The 22928-nt window shown below is 39.5% G+C and overlaps 1 protein-coding gene across 1 annotated transcript in view; it reads left to right on the top strand.

Annotated features, from left to right (window-relative positions):
- ANKFN1 (ankyrin repeat and fibronectin type III domain containing 1) overlaps positions 1-22928 on the top strand; it is a 311761-nt gene that overhangs the window by 39342 nt on the left and 249491 nt on the right. The window contains exon 2 of the mRNA XM_036106172.2: positions 15308-15348. Coding sequence (XP_035962065.1) covers positions 15308-15348 — 41 coding nt within the window. The remainder of the gene's footprint in view (positions 1-15307; positions 15349-22928) is intronic.

The raw sequence follows: 22928 nt of genomic DNA, 5'->3' as shown, positions 1-22928 counted from the left end.
CATAGGCATTTACTTGATGTAATTACAACTCTTCATAAAGCTGGGTTTTGGGGGGGTTTTTTGATGGTTACGTGATAGTCCCTTAGTAGACAGATGCATCATGGTTTAATTGAACCACCTCTTACAGGTTAGAGAAGCTTAGGAAGGAGTTTGATGCCTGAATCTGATTACTTGATCCCTCTTCCTGCAGAAAGAAAATATGCACAGAGAACAACAGAGGCAGATGGGATACAAAATACTGGACCCACATTGTGGTTATCAGCCATGGATCATAGCAGAATGCTAAGTGTTGTCTGGGGAAAAGTGTTCACAGAAAAATATGGAGAAAAAAGAAAATGTTCTTGGCTTCAGCTTTGTTAAGAATGCCCATCTAGAATTCATGACCTGGGAGCATAAACAATTGAGCATAGAAATTTTGTGTCAAGAGATGGGAAGAAATTCTTTGTAACACGGTGCTTCCTGTATCCCTGGAGGCAAGGTGGGAGAAGGAAATCTCCCTATGCACCTTGTTTCCTCTCTCAGAGACTGGCATTTGAGACACTCCTATACTCATAAAGTTAAGAAATTTCAGTGGTGGCCTTCATCTCCAGGTCTTCTCGTGTCTCTGCTCTGTGCTGTGTATCCTTTCAATTTTCAATCCATGTGTGAGCCCCACACTTGACCCCTCTCCCCAGCACTGAATCCTGGGTGGCTCTTTAGAATGATTCAGCTTTTTCTCCCTTTTGAAACAGGGTATTCAAGAGGGAGAGGCACCTATTTAAACAAGGGCTTTGCCTTCCGCAGGATCTAAATGTCTTGCTCTGCTTTTTGTATTTCTCCATCTGTTGCAGGATCCCAGGGAGCAGTGTCTACTGTCTTTGCTTCCTGCACTGGAACTCTGTACACCATTGGTTCTCTAAATGTGGCAGCATGGGTGCATCACCTGGAAGCTTATTAGAAATGCAGATTCTCAAGCTCCACCAAGATCTGTTGTATCAGCATCTCTGGGAGTGGGATACAGAAATCTGGGTTTGATAAGCCCTTCAGGTGATTCTAATGCATGCCAAGTTTGAGAACCACTGCTGTGGACCTATCTCTGAATGATACAGCTTTCTTGCTTGCATATTTCTCTTACTAGGCACTTGTCCCCAACAGATCCCCTAAGACTTGACGATGCAGCTGTAGCTTGCATACTCAAGTGGGAAGGACATCTTTTACCATGTGCTCTTCCCCCAGAACTTGCCTTTGCTTAATTTTTAAACCTCCAGATTTTGAGTGAATTATGCTACTTCGTTGGTAATGAGAACATTCATCTCTCTCACCTTATCCCTCTTGCAGTAGCAAATGATTCTAGTGTTTCATTGCCTTTCTCTTTCTCCACTCTTTTCAAACAAACTCAGCTGTTTTTAGAAGTGTAATATGCTTCTTAACTTGGCTCCCTACCTTTTCCATATGTGGCGCTAATACCCTTGGCTGGATCACAGCGCCTTCCCGCCATTCTCTTTCTCTTTGCTTTCAGCCCCATTCATTTGTTTTCTTCATAATACTACTCTAGATTTTGTCCTTTGAGATCCTCCTTAATAAGAGATGTGAAGTCAGCGATTTCAGAAGCTGCCAAAATATCCATAGTTAAACAAATCTTGTTCATGGCTAGTTCTCCAAGTTGGATAATTCTTCCCATCGGCCCAATATCGGACACCATCCAGACTCAAATGTTGTAGCCCAGCCTGGCTTTCCTTAAGGCAGTTTCTCAGTCTCGGCACTAGTGACATTTTGGCCTGGGTATTTCTTTGTTATGGGGAGTGTTCTGTGTATTGTAAGATGTTTAGTGGCCAATAGCTCCCCCTCCCCAAATCATGATCATCAAAAAATATCTCCAGGCATTGCGAGATGTTCCCTTGTGGGTCAGGGTATAGTTCACTTAAGGCTTGCTCTGTCCTTCTCCCTGAACCGTCCATTAAGGACTGATGTGCTCTATTTCTAATGGCAACCCACTGCACCTGCTTCATCACTTCAACAACTGTGTTACTTTGGCGCTACTGAAATAATCACTGCAGGATTCCATCCTGAGATTCCTAGTCATCCAGCATGACTCTCCCATCCTTCCATTCAAGCAGCTTCTAATGGTCCCCTGGGGCATTAGTCTCCTTTGTTCTCTTTCTTTAATTTTTTGTTGCTTTTTTAAAGCCTCAGTCATGCCTCTTTTCTGACTTCCAACTTTAAGAGCATTTAAGATGTTTTAGGTTCGTGTCTGTCCAACCTAGCCTCTAAAATCTCTGCATTTCCCCTAAAGAAATAATTCTTTTCCTTCCACTCAGTCATAACATCTTTCTTCATTTTCTTTCATTTCCGACAGCTTGTGTTCTGAATGCAAGATCAAAGCCTGTGCTTTAACCCAGTTCCATTCTTCCTTACACCTCATCTATCCCAGACACAGATAGTTCAAGAAAACAGCCTTTTAAATAAACTTCCTAGCCAGATGCCTGAAGAAGTGAACCAGGGGCCACACTCCTCTTCAACCAAGATCTGGGCGGATTTTAAAAATTATATCTTATTTAAGACATAAGCTTTATGAAAAAGAAGCCAATTTGAGACCATTGGTAGGGAGCCCCAGGAGGCTGTGGGCAAGCTACATGAATCAGGAAACCAGTCTTTCCACAGTCCTCCTTGGGCCTGTGCAATTCCAAACAAGATAAAAAGGATCCCAAGTTCGATCAACTGAGCAGTGTTTCCAGTGCCTGGCACTAAACCTGAAGGCCAGGGTACTCACTCTCATTCTCTCTACCCTGGATGGAATCTAGCTGGATGTATTTTATTTTATTTTATTTTATTTTATTTTATTTTATTATTTTATTTTATCTTATTATTTTATTTTATTATTATTTTATTTTTGGTTTTTTTGCTAAAGTCCAAATCATCCATTATTGGCCTCAGCAGCAATTTACTGCAAGCCAATGCCACCAAAACAAGTCAGAAACCATTCATGCGAAAGCCCATCACAATAGCTGTACCGAGATCTGTGGTCTCATGTCTAAGTCCTTTGCTCTCCAGATGTTTCTATTTAATCTTAAGGTTTCTAGACAGTGCACTAATATGCTAGGGATCAGGATTCTAGCCCTTCACATCCTCTTCCTCACTAAATAAGTATCAAAGTATCAACTTCATTGAGAGCTGGAGAATGTCCAGTAAATCTAAAGTATAGGACAAGTAGGAAACTTCACTGGGAAAGCCAAACCATGGCTTCCCACTACCCTCCACTGAACTGAAGCAACTGTGTGCCTGGTGTCAAATTCACGTAATTCACCTGTCCGGTCACAGCTGGACCTGAGAGAGCACATACCTGCCTTGCAGCATTCACAGAGGACCCCGGAACTCTGTGCACACAAGAGCCATGGGCCAGTTTGGAAGCATGGCCTGGTGGATGTCTAGCTTGCCACGGTCTAGCATGTCAACCTCTTCCTGATCAGAGAAGAAAGAGAGTGAAGAGAAACTAGATGTGCTTACTCTGATATCTGTCACTCATGGGTGTGGGTATAGGAGTTCGTCTAGGAGAACATGGCAGCGGCAGAAGAGACATTTCTCCTTCTCCATATTGGCTAGTCTGTCTACACTATTCCTCTGTTTTAAGAAAGTTTTACTATGTGCCAATGCTATTTTAAGTGCTTTCCAGAGAGGAACATATTCAATCTTTCCAACAATCCTAGGGGAAGGCTAATACCATCTCTGGTTTACAGAGAACAAAATTTAGGCTGAAGTAAATAATTTGGGATTTGAACCCAGGTAATTCATCTCACCCTGTTCTTATTCAGTGGCTTTCTTTTAGGTCCTCAAACAAGACATGCTCTTTCCTACCTCAGGACTTTTATATCAGCTGTGCCCCTGCCTACAATGATCTTCCATTTTCTCCCTCTCCATAAGCTGCTCCATCCCAGCTTCCAGATTTCAACTTAAATAGCCCTTCCTAATAAACAGCCCTAATCTGGTACCCCAGATGAGATCAACATCCCGTATTTTTGTAAACAAGACTCATCACAACTCTTATAATTTTCCATGCATAGAAAAAAGACTGGTGTTGGAGCGGTTCTAAAATTCTGATGGTGGATGCCTTTGAATGATAGAACTGTGGTTGTTTTTTATTTGGTTGATTGGTTTTGATGTTATTTGTTTTTGTTTTTTTGCCTTTTGTATTTTTCAAGTTGTCCAGTGATTAGAATATACATCTTACAAGTGAAATAGTTCCAGGTAATAATGAGGTTTGAGATATGCCAGTGAGTGACTGGTAAGATCAGCAGCCTGAGGTCAGGGAGCCAGATGGGTCATGCATGCACACATTACAAATACCGAGGATGGTGGGAGGCAAGGACAAGCTGAGGGCCCCATGTTGGAATCCAAGGGAGGGAGACATGAGACATGGGGAGCACCTGAGGTAAGAGGTAGGATGGGAAGACAGGGTGCCAGCAATTATGTGAAGCAAGGGCAGCATAACACATGGTCTGGAAGAGCCACTAGGGCTCAAGGGCAAATAGAATTTTGCTTTGAAAGTAGAAACAACAGTGGCCCCTATTGGAGGCGAGCGTGGCAGTGGAAAAGTCTCATCTCCACTCAGGTAAGGAGATGGACTGAGAAGGCAAAGACAGAAGTGAGCTTTGTCACCTTACAATAGGGGTACAGAAAGCCGGAAAGGGACAAGATAAGGAGGATAGAAGGGCATGGACCCCAGAGAGAAGGATCTGACTGAGACAGGAAAGAAGAGGCTAAGGAAGCCTAAGCATGGGTTTTCACTTGGCCCAGGAGTCCCAATTACCAGGCATGAAGGAATCAGAAAGCCGAGAAGCTGGCTGGGCCCAGACAGGGCCAGCTCCATGGGCAGACACCTGCTACAGTAGCACAGAGCCCCATACTTAGTTTAGTGCCGTGTCATCACTGTTTTGAAGTTCTGGATCATTTTAGAAGAAGGAGCCTCAGCTTTTCATGTTTGCACTGAGCCCCACAAATTACGGAACTTGTCCTGGGCTCAGGTATGGGTGATAGAGGCAGCATGGGTGTGAGAGGCCGCTGGCCAGACAGGATCTTGTTGGCCGGGAAAGCCTGGAGGTTTACTCCTTTAACCACTAAGTACTGAAGAGCCACCATGTGTTGAATATTCTGCTAGACACTGCAGAGGATAAGAAGATGAGTAAGAAGTTGCTTGGGTTCATGCTTCAATTAACAGGAATTTTAGCCATGGCTCTCCTGTTGGAAGAGTTTTAGATCAGTATCAATTGAGGTCACTTTTATAAGAAAGAAATTTAGTGTAATTTTTAGATTTTCTGTATGTGGACTTCATGATTTTTTGTGACTTCAAAGGAAATGTTTCATTAAAATTGATGGCTAGATAGGTAAACACTGGGCATTGATCAGCTTTCATATTCTCTACAGCAGATTTGAAAGATAGTTAATTCCTCACCAAAAATCATCTCTTTGACATGTGAATAATTAATCCTTAGAAATTCATTATTTAATTATAGGGTTTATGAGACATGAAAGCGCTCTATGAGTCTGTATTGTCAGCTGACAGAAGATCAAAATTTGAGAAGTGTTTAGACGTAGAAAATATTCTAAACCAGATAATATTTTAATGATGTCATAGAGGAAAGATCTGAGCATAACTGGAGTTTTAAGACATTCTTGGAGTGAACCCTTAGGGAAATAGCTTGTATTCTGCTTTTTTATTCTGGCAGGATTATTACCTTGAAGCCACTAGCGCAGAAATCGGGGACCTTTCTAGAGACTAGTATCAGCTAATCAGAAAGAGATGACTTCCTAGACAGTGTGCTCTACTAGAAAAAGCAGAACCAGGAGCCAAAAGATCTAAATAAGCTCTGTTCCTAAAACAAAGCACTGCAGCCCTCCAGACCTCAGTTTACCCATCTGTAAAGAGTGATACCAGGCGAGAGGATCTCTACGCTGACCTTTGTGCCGTCCAGCCTGAATGGTCTAGCCTCCTGCACTTCAGGAATCCAGCATCCCACAGAAAAATTAAGTTCACTGGTAATTCCAGTCAAAGAAATTAACCTCAAAGAAGGAAAGATTTTGCTGTAGGATGTGGTAAAATAAGAGGGGAATAAAGAAGGAAAATATAAGAAGAAAGGGTAGGAGGTGACAAGGTGAGGACAGTGACATAAGCCCCATGCTGTGAATACCTGCCAGACCCCAGGAGAGGACATTCTCACAGCCATATCCGGCATGGGGTCCCATTTGAAGACTGGGGGACAATGGAGGAGTCTGACACCACTGCAGAACAGTGACTAGTTTAGGACTGAACAGTAAGCATCCCTTTCATTCCAGGCCCTCCATCTTCCCAGCTGGCAGGAATTTCTCACTGTTCTTTTTTCTGTAAGAGATCAGTCCCCCTGCTGCTCCACAAGGTGCCCTCCTCTCACTTAGGAATTCGGTCCCCCTCACTTTCTCCTATAGCACAATGTAACTCCCACACCATCTACTCAAGATCTAGGCCAACGATGCATTTGCAAACACGGTAATATATTCTGGGGAGCACAAGGCCTTCCCCTAGATCATGCCCTCAACACTGACACTGGTTAATTCCAGAACTCCCCCTGCCTATTCTTCCTTCCTCCCTCCAGGCTGACTTGACTGCAGTGTGCAGCCCTACTGCTACCACGGTGATGGTTTTGACAAAGCAAATCCGTTCATACTTCTCCCCTGGGTCAGAACTTTTAAATACCTTTCTTGCTTTCAGGGTACAGTTCAGCCCTTTACCCGGATGGAATGATCTGACTGACTCTTGTTTATCTCTGTACTTTGTCACGTGAAATTCTTTGGCTTCACTATTTTGGGCTACTTAGTATTACCGTGGCCCATGCTGTCCCTATGCCTTTGTACAGGCTGTTCTTCTGCCGAGAGTGACCTTTCCTGCCTCCTCCAGCTCGCACCTGCTCATCTTGGAGCCTCAGCTCTGACGCTCCTCCTCTAGAAGAGCTCCCTTGGATCACCGAGGCCATTGTTCCCCAAGTGTGTCCCTCAGAATGCTTGGAAGAAAGGTTCTTCAGCCCCATACATTTGGGACATTACCACTCCCTGAAATTTGTAATAAATATTAAAGGCTCTGAAAAAGACTACAGCAGAAAGACCTACTTAACTATCTTTAACCCAGTGTTTTCCAAACTTACTTGAACATTTAACTTCTTTTTTCATAAACCCATTTTGACCCTTCTTTGGAAAAATCTGCCTTAATCTGATTTAGAAAGAATCTCCTTTGCTCATATAGTACCTCAGGCCTAGCTCTATCATAGTAGTTACCACATGTCACTATAATTGGAGAGTCATTTTCTGATAGGTCTTTCATACAACAGAAAGACTGCAAATGCCTTGGTGATAAAATAATCACTATGTTTTGTCAGTGTTTGTTTTTTTTTTTAAGATTTTTATTTATTTATTTGACAGAGAGAGACACAGCGAGAGAGGGAACACGAGCAGGGGGAGCGGGAGAGAGAAGCAGGCTTCCCGCGGAGCAGGGAACCTGATGCGGGGCTCGATCCCAGGACGCTGGGATCATGACCTGAGCCGAAGGCAGACGCTTAATGACTGAGCCACCCAGGCGCCCCTTGTCAGTGTTTTATATCTAATACCTAGAATACATTTTAAATATCTGATACATATTTGATAAACAAGTATATTGTTGACTAAAAAAAGGACCACCTACTTTATTGCTGTTGATAATTAACATACATTATTTCAATAGTGTGTGATACAATGATTTTGCCAAAATATGGCCATATGCAAGACAGACTACAGTTAAAAATATTATTGGCATGCTTTCTGCCAGTGCCATACTTATATGAGTCTCTTAATGTCCTTATCCTAAAGAAGAGAGTATACACTTGGTTTGACCTGTCAACTTGGCTTCAATATAGAAATTTCTTTATTATTTAGGAGTCATTTCTTTGATTTATTATTGTTGTTTAGTGTTTTGTTTTTGGGAAGACCATAACTAAAGATTATATCAATTGAATATAACTTGAAGAGAACTCTTTTTTATCATTTGAGAGAGAGAGAGACAGCAAGAGCATGAGCATGGGTGAGGGTCAGAGGGACTCCCCACTGAGCAGGGAGCCTGATGCAGGGCTCGATCCCAGGACCCCGGGATCATGACCCAAGCCAAAGGCAGATGCTGAACCGACTGAGCCACGCAGGCACCCCTTGAAGAGAACTCATATTCTCCATTTGCCAGGAGGATCCTGAAAACTTGGAGACCTCTCTCCCTATACCACTCAGTTGAGGGGTCCTAACCTACCAGCCCATTGACCAAGAAAAGATTCTTCCTTTACCTGCTACCATTTGCAAAGCCGCTACTACTTAGGAGACCCCCACAGTTTCCATGCATATGTTCTGAGGGCCCTCCTCCCTTATGGGTCAGGAGGTCTGGGTGTGTGCAGACAAGTAACAGATCTCATTGGGAGAGAAAATGCGCAAAGCATTAAAATGACTCAGCATTTGAAGGGAGAAGGAACAACATAATCAGAATAGGTAGCTCTTTGTGAGGTATCCCTAAAGGAAAAAATAAAAAGAACTCTAAAAGAAAGTTATGTAAATTCCTGGGGAGACTAGAGAAGTTATTACAAAAGAGCAATCTGAGAAAAAGAGTTCTTGGAACTCAAAAACATTGCTGAAAATGGAATTAAGTATCTTGAAACTCAGATGGAAGAATTATCACATGGAGAAGAAAAACTCAAAGAAATAGAAATTATGAGTGCAAAGTGAAACGTATGAAGGATACATCTTATTGTTGGTACAGGGTGAATAGGTTCAACCTTCTTGAAGAGTAATCTGGGACTCTCCATCTAATATCAAGCTGCATATACCGTATTATTAAGTATTCACAATTCTAAGAACTACCCTACAGTATAAGAGCATAAATCTAAAAACTAATGTTCAAAATGTTTTCTCATTGCAAGCTCATTGTCACAGCAAAAATCACAAGAAACCTAGGTGTTCATCAATCACTATGGGATTGGTTAAATAAATTAGGGCATGTCCATAAATTTAGCCACTAAAAAAATGAGATCTGTATATGCCAACTTGGAATGTAGCTCCACAAAAATACTAGTAAGAGAACAAAAAGCATAGTATAGAGAATTACACAGCATGACCTTGTTTTTGTTGAAAACATTTTAACAACATGTGTGTATAGGTGTAAAGGTTTATGCATGTGTGTATGTTTGCTTTCATAAGCATAAAAAACAGTTTAGAATGATACCCTCACACACTACTGAAAGTATCTCTGGGAAATGGGGCTGGATGGCAAGATGTTCACTTCTTTATATACTCAGAATAAATGTGTGAGGTTGTGAACTGTTTTACTTCATTTTAGTAATCTTGTGTATTTTCCAAATTTTCTATAATAAAAATTGCTTCTTTAAAATTTTTAACTGTTAAAAAGCTAGAAAAAAATCAAAACACAAGAAGCCATTTGTAAGTAACTATGGCAAGCCTATGGAAGGGTTTGCTGAGGTCTTGGCAGAGTCAAGACTAGAAACAGAAGAAGAAAAAAAAAACAGTGGAATTCCAATACCATAAGAGAAACAGAAATGTTTGCAAAATTCTTAAAACACTAGTGGGAAAAAATTTAAAAACTACTGTGAGCAAAATTACTAAGAATCATGAAAAACCGGGGCACCTAGGTGGCTTAGTTGATTAAGCGTCCAACTCTTGATTTCAGCTCAGGTCATGATCTCCGGGGTTGTGAGATCAAGCCCTGCATCAGGCTCCACGCTCAGTGGGGAGTCGGCTTGAGATTCTCTCTCCCTCTCCTTTCACCCTTCCCCACCATGCCCCCCCCTCAAATAAATCTTTAAAAAACAAAGAATCATGAAAAACCAGTCGACTGTGACTTTTTAAAGAGGAGCGTACTTTAAGTCAGACACAGAAGAAGTTGGAGATGACGTTATCTTATAACCATTTAAGGAACTAGTACAGAATATCTTGATCCAGATGGAAAGTGCAATTCTTGGTAAATTAATTTTTCAGTTTGGACTCAATAAAGATAATCACAACTGTCATATGTGAAACACTTAAAAAGGGCAAAGTCTCTGCCAAGTACTTTATATGCATGTTCTTCTAAAAAGCCCCACAGTCTCAGAGGAGGTGCAGGTGCTACTCTTATTTGCATTTTATAGACAAAGCTATTGTTTGACAAAAGCTGGTGTTTGTGTGCTTTCATAAGCAGAAAAAGTGTAATGTTCAATAACTGGCCGTATGTCACACTGGAAGTCAGTGGAAGAACCAAGACTCCAGCTCCTGGCCATCTGATACCATGGCCTCCACCTCCAGAGTGGGAGCCGTGGGCTGAGGCTCTCGAGGTCAACGTCAGGTCCCTGTGCCGATAGCACATAGTCTCAGGTTTTAAAGAATACTTGATCAAAGTGAAGAGGAGATCCACCATTTATAACATACTATTATTATTACCTGATAATTGGCATATTCTACCTTATATAAAACCTGCATCAGTTCATTCTTTTTCTTTCTTTCTTTCTTTTTTTTTTTTTTTGCGCTGTTACAATACCATTGACTACATTCCCTATGCTATAACTTTTATCCTCACGACTTACTCATTCTGTAACTGGAAGCCTGTACCTCCCACTCCCCTGCAGCCATTTTGTCCATCCCCCCCCAAACCCTCTCCCCTCTAGCAACCATCAGAATGTTCTCTGCATTTATGGGTCTCATTCTGCTTTTTTAGTTTGTTTGTTTCTTTTCTGTTTTAGATTCCACATATAAGTGAAATCATATGGTATTTGTTTTTCTCTGTCTTACTTATTTCACTTAGCATAATACCCTCTAGGTCCATCCATGTTGTTGCAAATGGCAAGACTGCATCTTTATTTTTATGATGGAGCAATAGTCCTGTGTGTGAGTGTGTGTGTGTGTGTGTATGTGTGTGTAGGTACCCCTTCTCTATCCATTCTTCTGCTGATGGATACTTTTTCTGTCTGACTTATTACATGTACTATAATGCCCTGAAGGTCTATCTCAGTCCATGTTGTCACAAATCACAAATGGTAGGATTTCCTTCGTTCTCAGGCTGAACAATGTTTATAAATATATTGTATATATATTCCATATATATATACACACACACACCTATATATACACATCAATAAAACAAAAATTTTAATATAAAATTTAAATTCAACATTTTATTTGTCCATTCACCCATAGATGGACACTTAGGTTACTTCAGTTGCGATAAACATAGAGTCCATATGTCTTTTTTAATTAGTATTTTCATTTTCTTTGGTAAATACTGAGTAGTTGAATTACTGGATCATATGGTATTTCTATTTTTAATTTTTTGAGGAACCTCCATACTGTTTTCCACAGTGGCCACATGAATTTACATTCCCACCAACAGTGCACGAGGGTTCCTTTTTCTCTACATCCTCGCCAGCACTTGGTATTTCTTGTCTTTTTGATTCTAGCTATTCTGACAAGTGTAAGGTAATATCTCATTGTGGTTTTGCTTTGCATTCCCCTGATGATGAGTTATGTTGGGCATTGTTTCATGTGTCTGTTGGCCATCTGTATGTCTTCTTTGGAAAAATGTCTATTCAGGGCCTCTGCCCATTTAATCAGATTATTTGTTTTTTTGGTGTTGAGTTTTATAAGTTCTTTTTAGATTTTGGATATGAACCTTTTATCAGATATATCACTCACAAATGTCTTCTCCCTTTCAGTAGGTTGCCTTTCCATTTTGTTGATGGTTTCCTTTGCTGTGCGCAAGCTTTTTATTTTGGTATGGTCCCAATAATTTAATTTTACTTTTGTTTCCCTTGCCCAAGGAAACATATCTACAAGAACGTTGGTACTGGCATCTGTTTATTCTTAAATTAACTTTCCAGGTAATTTAAAAACTGTTGGTTCCCAGCACTCGTGGGAATATGTGAAATAGAGAATAAGTATTCCTACTATAGCAATAAGCAAATAGGTAAAATTAACATAAAATAGAATTGTTCAATATTCAGAATAAGAAAGTGGTAGCTACTTCATCTCAAAATTTATAATCTTGGACATGTAGGAACTAGTTTATTTTTATTGTGCCTTATAGAGAATAGATATATAGGAGATTTAATTCTATATGTTACATTATTTAAACAGTTATACTTGCACTGATGCAATTTTTTGCATGTTGTGAAAACTTTAGATAGCGGGCAACTCAAACCAGATACTTCAATCAGCATAGAACATTCTGAAATTACTAAGTAGTCTATTTTTTAATAGAGTGTCAATTGTAGGTTACATATCATAGCCAGATGGGATAAGCCACAGGAACCAGGGTAAGAACTTGAGATAAATAGGTGGTACATAGAATCCCTTGGTTGAACACTTTGGCCTAGAGATCAGTTGCTCCAGGACTATCAGTTGACAGATTTCAGTGATCATCAGAGCCTAGGAATCTGGATTCCTAACAGGGAGATCCAGGAGCTTTGGACAAGGTCCATTCCATGTGGACCTGACTACTGAATCAGGCCCATGTGTGACCATGACCCAGAGATGCTGGCCTGGTACTATGTGGGTATGGTTTAGGGCAGAGAGCCAAGAAGGACCTTGCATCTCCCTGAGGTGGGAGCAGAGAGGCGAGGTTTCTATAATTTAAGTTATTTGGGATTGGTATCAGAAGAGCCCTATCTATGATTCTTTAAGGACTCCTACATGGTGGAAGAATGGATTTTGTGGAAGAGTGTACAAAATAAGGCAAATGGTGTTGTTGGTCTGTCAGTCCCTCAAAGGAGCCAGTTTCTCCCATCCAGGGCCCGTGCCCTTGATGATGTCCCTTTGCTTTTTTAACTCCTACCCTGAGGTGGGACTGCTTCCTTCCTAGGGTGGTTAAGAATAACAGGTGAATCAGAAACATGTAGGACAGTTACTGATGCATTAAGACAGCAATGTTAACAGTCGTTTTTATTAAATATGAATTTTTCTTCAGATACTATCCCAACATTCCCCCAATTAGACTTCCCTGATTTCTCTTTCTAGACTTTCAAAGACCACCTTCCCCTCCTCACTGACCACCCTGTAATTTTGCATTACATCATCGTGCAGTCCCTCCAAAATGTCTAGTTGTCTCCCCTATCAGACAGGCATTATCATGATAGCAGGCAGTGTGTTCTTAGGACCTAGCACAGTGTGCTACACATAATCAGGCACTGAATACACATTTAGCAAATGAATTAATTAATAATTTTAAAGGCCCTCTTCTTTAGGAATTCAGGTTTTTATTTTTCTAATGTGGAAGTAAGCTTGGAAAAGCTAAAGCAAGCTTTTATGTTCCTCTGTGGTCTGTAAAACCTCACTACCACCCACACTGTTTTTGATTGCTTTATTTATTTTGTACCCCAAGAAAAATGATCAGTATCATTGCATTAGGTAGCTTCATAATGTAGTCTCAAGGACAGCTCTGAATAGTTTTCAAAGTAATCAATGATATTGCTGTGAAATTGTCACCCAAATGAAGAGCTCTTGTCCAATGAATCTGTGAAGTAACAGACAGTTTTCTTTGTTAATACTTTTGTGGCTAAAGAAGAACCTGTTATCTGCAGCAGTAGTAAAAACTTTTCTCAGCAGGTGAGAGCAGTCTAAATTTGTTTCCTAGCAACAAGTTCCTCAAAGGAACTGAAGGGCACACAATTTCAGAAGAATTTTCAGTATACTTTTTGGTTTGGAGGAGAGGTGGGGGTGGGTGTCGTATGTCAGAGCAGTGTTCCTAACTCCTTCCAGTCAGTGATGCATAGGACATCTTGTTGAGTTACACCATAGGATCTGTCTAAAAACATCAACTCAATAAAAATGCATCAAGCACCTACCTTGTGTAAAGAACTGTGAAAGAAGAATTATGCCAATTCTTTCTGGGTCCAGTAGTTCTATAATTTAACAATTTGTCAATCTAGGAACCTTGCCCCCAACAATCTCCATGGATAGGAAATGAGGAATTAGGTGGCTCGCCAAAACATTTAGGGATATTCCAGTGTGGATGTTGATCTAACCCGAATTGTACTCACTGGGGGAGAAATGAAGAGTAGAAGGAGGAAATCTGAGAGAGAGATTTGGGACAATGGCATGGCACAGATTGCAGAGAGAGGAGACATCTTACCCAAGCAAAACTCTCTCCATAGCCACCCTTCTAGCTCTAATTTCATGGATTTATCATATCTTCTTAATATGGCTTTCCAAACTGGCCTTCTGGTAATAACAATCACAGTAAAGCACTAGATAGGCCAACCTTACATTACTGTTTTACATGTATTATCTTATTTAACCCTTAGAACAACTCTTTGAAATACCCACATTATTATTTCTATCAATCCCAGAGCATTGAGTTAGTTTGCCAAAGTCACACTATTACTAAAAAATGGCAGAGCTTGGAAAAATACTGCTCACTGAAGTGACTAATCTGACTTATCCAGATCCATGTGAGTGGCATGGCAAGATCTTTCTGTAGGTCTGAGGACACCATGACTTGAATGTTCAGTCATAGAGATGACCCAGAATCGTGTGAAGCTCAGCATGCAAATTGTTCATATCAATCATGGGACTTACTTGCCATTCCCAATTAAATCTACTACCCTGAAAAGGACCCCTTTGGATATAACCACAATATACCCCCCAAACCTCCCCCTCCCCAAAAAAAAGGATTTGGAAGCAAGCTGAATTGTCTGGTGGGCTGCCACACTGAACAAATTGCCTGCACAATTGGCACACTCCTTCCCAGCATAGGCACGGTCTAATTGTTTCTTCTTTTACTGCCATCTTGAATAAGGAAAAATCTGGCATTGATTTCAAACCCCCCACCCAATACTCCCCAGAAAAGCTTTTTACTTCTTGGAGAAGAAAACTTGTCCACTTACCCAAATAAGCATGAATTGAGAAGATCATAATTTTTAGGAGGAGTTTCATTTAATGGAACAATGTGTCAGAACTGGGCCTATGAGAATGAGGTGCAATTTCAGTATGAACCAGAAGCAAGAGAATGCTGAGTCTAAGTCATTGAACTAGGCAACTAGACCCTTCCTATTTCTCTCTCCCCAGGACCAGGCATGGGAGACAAAGTGACTGTCAAGTGATCTTGAAATTCTAGGATGTCCTGGGGCAGGTTGCTGAGCATGCAGTGAGACATGGCAGTTGACTTCCATCTTTGCTCTGTGGCCTACTTCTCCCAATTACAATGTTTTCAGTCAGCACATGGACCTTCAAAGGCAATCCAATGCCTTTTTCAGTTGGAATGGATTACTCTACATTTTTTTTAACACACTTATTTTTTTCCCCTTTGTTTCAGAAGCTGTCCTTTAAAGACAGGCATTTTACTTGCAGCAAAATGTAAGTACATTTCCTTCTTGAAATGATATCTACTTCTCAGTTGTAATTCCTCAAACCTCCTTATCTTCATGGCTCCTGTCTCACATTGCTGCCTTTTTAAAGTCTGGCTCAACAAATACAGCCACAGTGTGAATCTGCCACTTCACACTGTGGGTTTGTCTGGCATCGTGCAGCATCTCACCAACCATTTGGGAAGCAGATTGAACCCGATCATGGCTGCTACTACATTGCATCTAAAAAGCTAGAAAAAAAGTCAGGAAGAAAAATTAGGTGGTATTCTTCTAGATGTGATGATCATGTGACACCAAACATTTGAATATTCAGGTTCTCTCAAGTGGCTAATTTATCACTCTTTGCCCAGTTGTTCCTCACAGTCACAGACTGTTTCATATTTAATAGCATGGTAGTTATCTTAATAATGCCTTTCTGTGTGTACTGCATTGCAGCCACGCTGTAAACCCATGTTCTTTCTAGAACAAATCTCCCGTGTATTATGTTTCTTTACTCTTGGTACTCTTAGTGTCTATAGCCAAATTAGAAACCCCCTCTATTTTAAAAGACCAAATAAAATTACAACGGGTCCAAACTGGGAGTTCAAAATACCAACGTTACATCTGTCTCTGGAATAATTTGATAATACCCGAGTTCAAAAAACGGGATAGATGTGAATAAAGACTCTAGCTATTCAAAAGTAGTTCAAATGGTAGTGAGTTGCTTGTCACTACAGATAAGTAAGCAGGAGATCAACAACCATAAGGTAGAAGGTCAAGCCAGGTAAACCAAGAATGTACATCAACTCCCAGCTTCTGATTCATACAGAGTTTCCAATGGAGGATGCATGTGAGTAGTCGCTGAAAGATTTAATTAGACATTCTTGGACCCAGGAGAATCCAAAGGTCTCACTCTAATTATACATATTATGCAGGTTTTAATAAATTCTCTTTTGAATCATTCAGTCCCTGAGAAAACTAGATATTCAGCTGAACTGCAAGAAAAACTTACTTTTTGCTGATTTCCCTGGATGATATCTTTTGTTTGCTCTCTAGAATAAATTGATCCCATTGCTATACACCAAATATTCAAACATCAGCACAAGCAACGTTCACCCTTAAAACCATTCAGATTTTATGTCAAAGTATTATGCATTCACTGGAATTTTTTTTAAATGTCAATTTCTGGATTATATTGCCTTGGTCTTTATTGCATAATTAAGACACCTGCATGTTATCAGTGTTTTAAGCAGCTTTTACCTATAAAGTCAAGTTAGATTTTATGAGCTGTCTCCCTTTTCATGTGCTATCCTAAGTATTTTATTTGTACAAATGTTAACTTTTGACTGTATTCTTTCTGCTGAACATAGTAATTGTTTGGGAGGACAGTCTGTGTTTACTTTCCTGCATATTCATATTCGGGAGTTTTCTCACTGTATCTGTCCATTTAGGTTTGTCACTGATTTTAAATGATTTAATGTTAAATATTAAAAGATATTCGGTTTATGTTCATGGTGAAAATTGGATGAAAGGCAATTTAAGATAGCATTTTCAGTCATTAACTGCAAGTGTGCAACTATAAACACATATGTGACTATTACCTTCAGATCTCTTTATCAAAATGTTGGTTGAAATTACCTTGTATCTCCTGGTGGGGGTGGGGGGGGTGGAAACAGCTAGCTGTTTCATGTTAGGAGGTTAATTTGTGATCGCTTTATTTTCACATTTTTTTTCTCAAGCACATACAGAGTGCTTGGTGACCAATTTTATTAGTAAATACTCTGAGAAGTAACCTTGCACCAAGTTTTGCACCATCCAGACAAAAACAGGTCTCTATACCTCTCCACATCATCTCTGAGCAACTGGTGGAAAGTTGGTCTGACCCATGGAGTCATGGAAACGCATTAAAATCACCAGGCAGTTGTGACTCGGGTTCATTTTGGCAGCCAGACTCCATCAGCCCCTCAGGAGTTGGCATTATGTCCTAATGATGATTGTGTTATACAACCAATACAAATGGAAAACGACCTAATCAGCACGCATTCAGACAAGGCTTGATCTGTAGTGAATGGCAGGAGGCTTTCCAAGTCAAGGGCCTGGAAATGTGTATGGGCCACATAAAATCCCAGCTCTGCTCAAGGATGGCAGCCATAGCCAAGTTGGGGAAGATATGCCCCCATGGAGAAAGGGGGTGGGTGATGGAAGGAACTCAGGACAAGAACTCAGAAGGCTTATGTTTGAGTCCCAGATCACTCCCTCTGAAGTGGTATGATTTTGAGAATGTTAGTTAACCCCTCAGTTTCTAAGTATCTTTAGTATGGGTTGGAGGAAGAAAAAGGAAAGCATTTTTTCCTGCATCTGTCAAGGGATTGTTGTGATAATTACATAAGGTAACATTTCAGAAGGAGTTTGCCATCTAAAAGTGCTTTGTATCTTTAAGGGATTCTTGTTCCATAGTTACTAGAGGCCCTCTCTGTCTCAGCAGGAATCCCTGGATTAGGGGGGTGGGGCAGGCACACTTTAGGCCTTAAAATCAATACTACATAATAGAGTAAAATAGAACCATATTGGGCCAAATTGGGCTCCTGGAAAGACTTGCACCCACATTTTTTGTTTCTTTTTAACTACAAATATTCTTTGGGACCACTGCCTCTGGTGGAAGAGAATTGTCTTCTGGGTGGTATGGATGAGAAAGTTGCCAAACAAACCTGAATTATCCAGAGGCCTGTTAAATGCGCAATTGCTTTTTAAGAGGCATGGTGATATTGTGTGTTCCTTTCGATTTTTGGCAGTAACGATTTTCTGCAATTTGTGGTTTTGCAATTTCTCTTTACACAGACAACACTCTGGCTCTCATTCAATGCCCCACTGGTTGGGGGGAAGGGGGAGGAGAGAGAGAGAGATTCCCTGGGGCTCTGGCTACTCCAGAAAAAGAAGGAAATGTTAATGAAATAAGTCAGAAAGAATGCTCTAGACCTGTAGAAGCTGGTTGGTTAGTGGGGAAGAAACAACTTTTAATAAATTGCATGGTGTGGTTGGGATTTTATCTGGGGCTTTTGTCAGCTGGGCACAGGTCTTTTCCCCTTAGCTCTTCTTGACTATACTGAGCTTTGTCTGGATTGCAATCTCAACCTCATCTCTTCTTTTTTTTCCTATATTCAACTAGACTGGTCCCTTCTACTGGCTCCCTTCGGCTTCTCCCGTCCTTGATGGGATTCCCTTTAAATACTCCATCTCTAGTCATCCACTTGCCAATTGCATTAATAACTTGGTTTGTGTAAATTACCTGAAGATCCATGTGCCAGGATTTTTGCCCTAATTCCAGTTGCATCATCTTCTTCCCCAAGGCTGAAATGCTCTTTACAGAAGAAGGTCTGTAGTGCGCTGATGTAGCCTTTATCTAGACCAGAGTGATATGTTCTGTTTCTATTCATCACCTCTGGAAAGGTTTTGCTGACTTGTGTTTGCTTTTTTATGACTGCTAGGCACTGTGCTGAAGGATTTAAAGCTGCATCCAGCATAAACCTTGTATTCCTTCTCTGTTCACTTCTTTGTATCAAAACAGCCCACTGTTCTCCCCTGAGCAGATCCCCTGGGCTTATGCCCCTAGTTCCCAGGCTTTCTTTGCACAGAGGCAATTGCACAGGCCATCTATTTCCTCTCTTTTCATGACCCAAATGTCACCGCTTCTTTTGCTTCTAGGAGCAATATAAAGATAATTGCTACTCATATGTAAATTGTAGTTTTTGTGTATTTGGGGCAAAGATGATCTTCCGGTGTATGTATTCTAAAAGTTTAGGGAATGGTTTGTGCTGTGCCATTATAAATCACAGGATTTTCGTTTTGGGGAAGATGGTTCAACATGATGCAGTTCAACAGCCCACCCCAAGCCATCTTCCTCACATCTTCCTTAGGACCCCACTCCCTAGCCCATGGAAGTCCAACCCATTTTTAAATAGCTCAACACTTCCAGCTTACTTTTACTAACCTGAGATAACCTTCAGGTGGTTCTTGCTAGTTTTGCCTTCTGGAGCAGCTCAGAAGTTGACTCCTTCCACATGACAACCCTCCAAATATTTTGGAATCTGATCCCATATACTCTCTCTGAGCCTTCCTTGTCCATGCTAAACGTCCCCCGTTGCTTCAGCCATCCTTCATATGACTTGGTTTAGCTACCCTTTCCATTTGCCCCAGTCACATTTTTCAATGTCCCTCTTAAAATTATGGCCTGAACTAAAAATAATAATAATAATAATAATAATAATAATAATAATAATAATACCAAGATGGCTGCCCATCACAGAGCTCCAAGAAGGGAAAGAAAAAGAAAGTTCTCGTTCCGGACATTGTTATTTCTATTACTATAACCTAAGAGTATATCACAAATTTTAATAGCACTTTAGTCCTGAGGTTAATCCTAAAGCCTCTAGATGTGCTGTATAAAAGCTGCTATAAGAACAGATTTTTTCCAGTCCTATATTTATGCACTTGGTTTTGAATACTACATAAACCTGTACATTTATTCCTGTGACACTTATTAGTTTCAGAATACTAGTGGAAACTGTTAGGAGCTTTTTGAATTTGAATTACTTTAAACCTAACTGTTTCAGTTTTGGGACATATTTGATTTGCCTCTTTACTTCATTCAAAAGATTGATAAAAACAGTGACTATCTGGGTTTTAAGCTTTTTGGCAATGGAATCATGTTTTATTCATGGTCATCTTCGTCTCTCCTGAAACGTTTGTGACATTCTGTTAAACAACCAGATGCTCAGTAAATGCTTTTATGAAATCACTCAACAAAATTTGGTACAGGCAGCTTTCCAACATCCTGACATAGAGCTATCTTTAGATTGGTATCAGTGCCCTTTGGAAACTAAGAATAAGACAAACTTTACACTACGTTGCTAATGTTGGTCAATTTTATAGCATTATATAGTTCATTAACCATATGATCTTCAGGGCTGGATTGCCTAGATTCTAATCTTACTAGATTCTGCTAGTTATATGATTTGGAGCAAGTTACTCTACCCCTCCAGGTCCGTGTGCTGATATGTAAAATGATGATATTATTTGTATCTACCTCTTAAGGTTGTTGTGATGTTTAAGCAAATTAATCCATGTAAAGAATGTAGGACAGCAATCAGTAATATAAAAACAGTAATTAGTGGTAGTAATAGTGGTATTGTCACTTTTATTGTTATTGTCAAGCTACACTAGTATAACCACCCTATCATAAGAGGAACAAAGGCAATTTGGCATAATTTATTCATAGTGACCCATATTGACTCCAAATAATAATTTTATGATCAAAATGTTTGTGTAACCTAAATATAACTCAACTGCTCCATGGCCCTCTAAGTTTAGGTATATATTCAAAGGAAACACAAAAATCTAAACAAATGAAAACAATGTAAATTTTTATTAAAGTCCCTCAGAGGAGAATTATATTACATTCCACAGTGAAATATTCTAAAGACTGTTAGCCAAATTTTTCATGGTAGCTGCTCAGAAATCTTGCCCCTCTCTCTCCCTACTGCTCTCTATAACAAAATGCTAACGGGGCGCCTGGCTGGCTCAGTCGGAAGAGCGTGTGATTCTTGATCTCAGGGTCGTGAGTTTGAGCCCACGTTGGGTGTAGAAATTACTTAAATTAAACTTAAAAAAATTTTTTTTAAATGCTAGCTTGTGTTGCTTTTTTCCTCACTTACCTCTTCTCTTTCAAATATGCCCAGTTCCCAGGATTAATAAATAACTAGTCTATTATTTTCTGTCTTTAACAATTCCATCTCTTATGTAATTGCAGTGTGGCCCTTCTAGGTTGCTTCTGGAATAAACTATATATATATATATATATATATATATATATATATATATATATATATACACACATACATACATACATACACATACATATATATATGTAATCTTACTGATATAATGGATGTGTAGCACACAACTTACAAATAATAACAAAATATATAATACCCTTTATTGTAAATTCCATGTAGCCAACTGATTCTCAGAGAATGCTTTCATTGATTTTTGCTGAACTCTTGGTATCTATAGTCAGCCTATGGCTGCAGTTGATGAATAAATGTACTTTACATGTAAGTGTGGATCAATAACATGAGCAACTTCTTTACTAAATTGGATAATAGTTTTTTAATATATTTCCTCAAGTTTCTGTACTATTTACAGTATGACAGCTATGAACAACATTCCTTTTTATTTAATCTGAATTAAGATTTTCTATATAACTTTCTTAAATCTGGACAATCAACAAAATAATAAATCAAGCCTTGATGTGTGGTATTTGCTGATATATGTGGTGTAAATCTTCCTGCCATTGCCAATTTCAAGCTATTAACATGGTAGATACTACTGAATATAAAATTAAGAAGGGATATGCAGTGGTGCCTTAATATGGTATTTCCACCATACAAATAAAATAGATGCAAATAAGCTCAGAAGCCATAGGTAAAATAAATTGTCATAAAAATATCAGAAAGTGATGAGTTTTGAGTATTTCCTTTTTTTAATTATTGAGGTATAATTAACATACCTTATATTAGGTTTAGGTATACAACAGAATGATTTGATATTTGTGTGTATTATGAAATGATCTCTGTGAAAGTCTAGTTAACATCCATCACCATACATAGTTACGGAATTTTTTTCTTGTGATAAGAACTTTTAAGATCTACTCTCTTAGCAACTTCCAAATATGCAATATAGTATGATTAAGTATAGTTGCCATGCTATACATTACATTCCCATGACTTATTTAGTTTACAACTGGGACTTTGTACTTTTTGATTCCCTTCCCCCACTTCCCCCACCACCCCCATCCCTGCCTCTGGCAACCACCAGAGTTCTATATGTATGAATGCTGTATTTGGTTTTTGTTTGGTGGTGGTGGTTGTTTTTTTTTTTTTTTGATTCCACATGTAAGAATGCTGTATTTGGTTTTTGTTTGTTTGGTGGTGGTGGTTGTTTTTTTTTTTTTTTTGATTCCACATGTAAGAATGCTGTATTTGGTTTTTGTTTGTTTGGTGGTGGTGGTTGTTTTTTTTTTTTTTTTGATTCCACATGTGAGATCATACAGTATTTGTCTTTCTCAGTCTGGCTTATTTCACTTAGCATAATACTTTCAGGGCCCATCTGTGTTGTTACAAATGGCAAGAGTTCATACTTTTTCGTGGCTGAATAATATTCCACTAGATAGATAGACAGACATCTTGCATGTTCTTTATCTATCTATTGATGGACACTTAGGTTGTTTCCATATGTTGGCAATTATAAATAATGCAGTGAATGTGAGGATACATATATCTTTTCAAGTTAGGCCTTTGTTTTCTTTGAATAAATAGCCAGAAGTGGAATTACTGGATCATGTGGTAGTTCTATTTTTAATTTTCTAAAGAACCTCCATATTGTTTTACACAATGGCTGCATCCATTTACATTCCCACCAATAACACACAAGGGTGATATCTCACTGTGGTTTTGCTGTCCATTTCCCTGATACTTAGTGATGTTGAGCAGCTTATCATGTACCTGTTGGCCCTCAGTATATCTTCTTTGAAAA

Source organism: Halichoerus grypus, chromosome 2, assembly GCF_964656455.1.
Source record: "Halichoerus grypus chromosome 2, mHalGry1.hap1.1, whole genome shotgun sequence".
NCBI classification, from domain to species: Eukaryota; Metazoa; Chordata; class Mammalia; order Carnivora; family Phocidae; genus Halichoerus; species Halichoerus grypus.
This window is presented reverse-complemented; position numbering and strand designations above follow the sequence as displayed.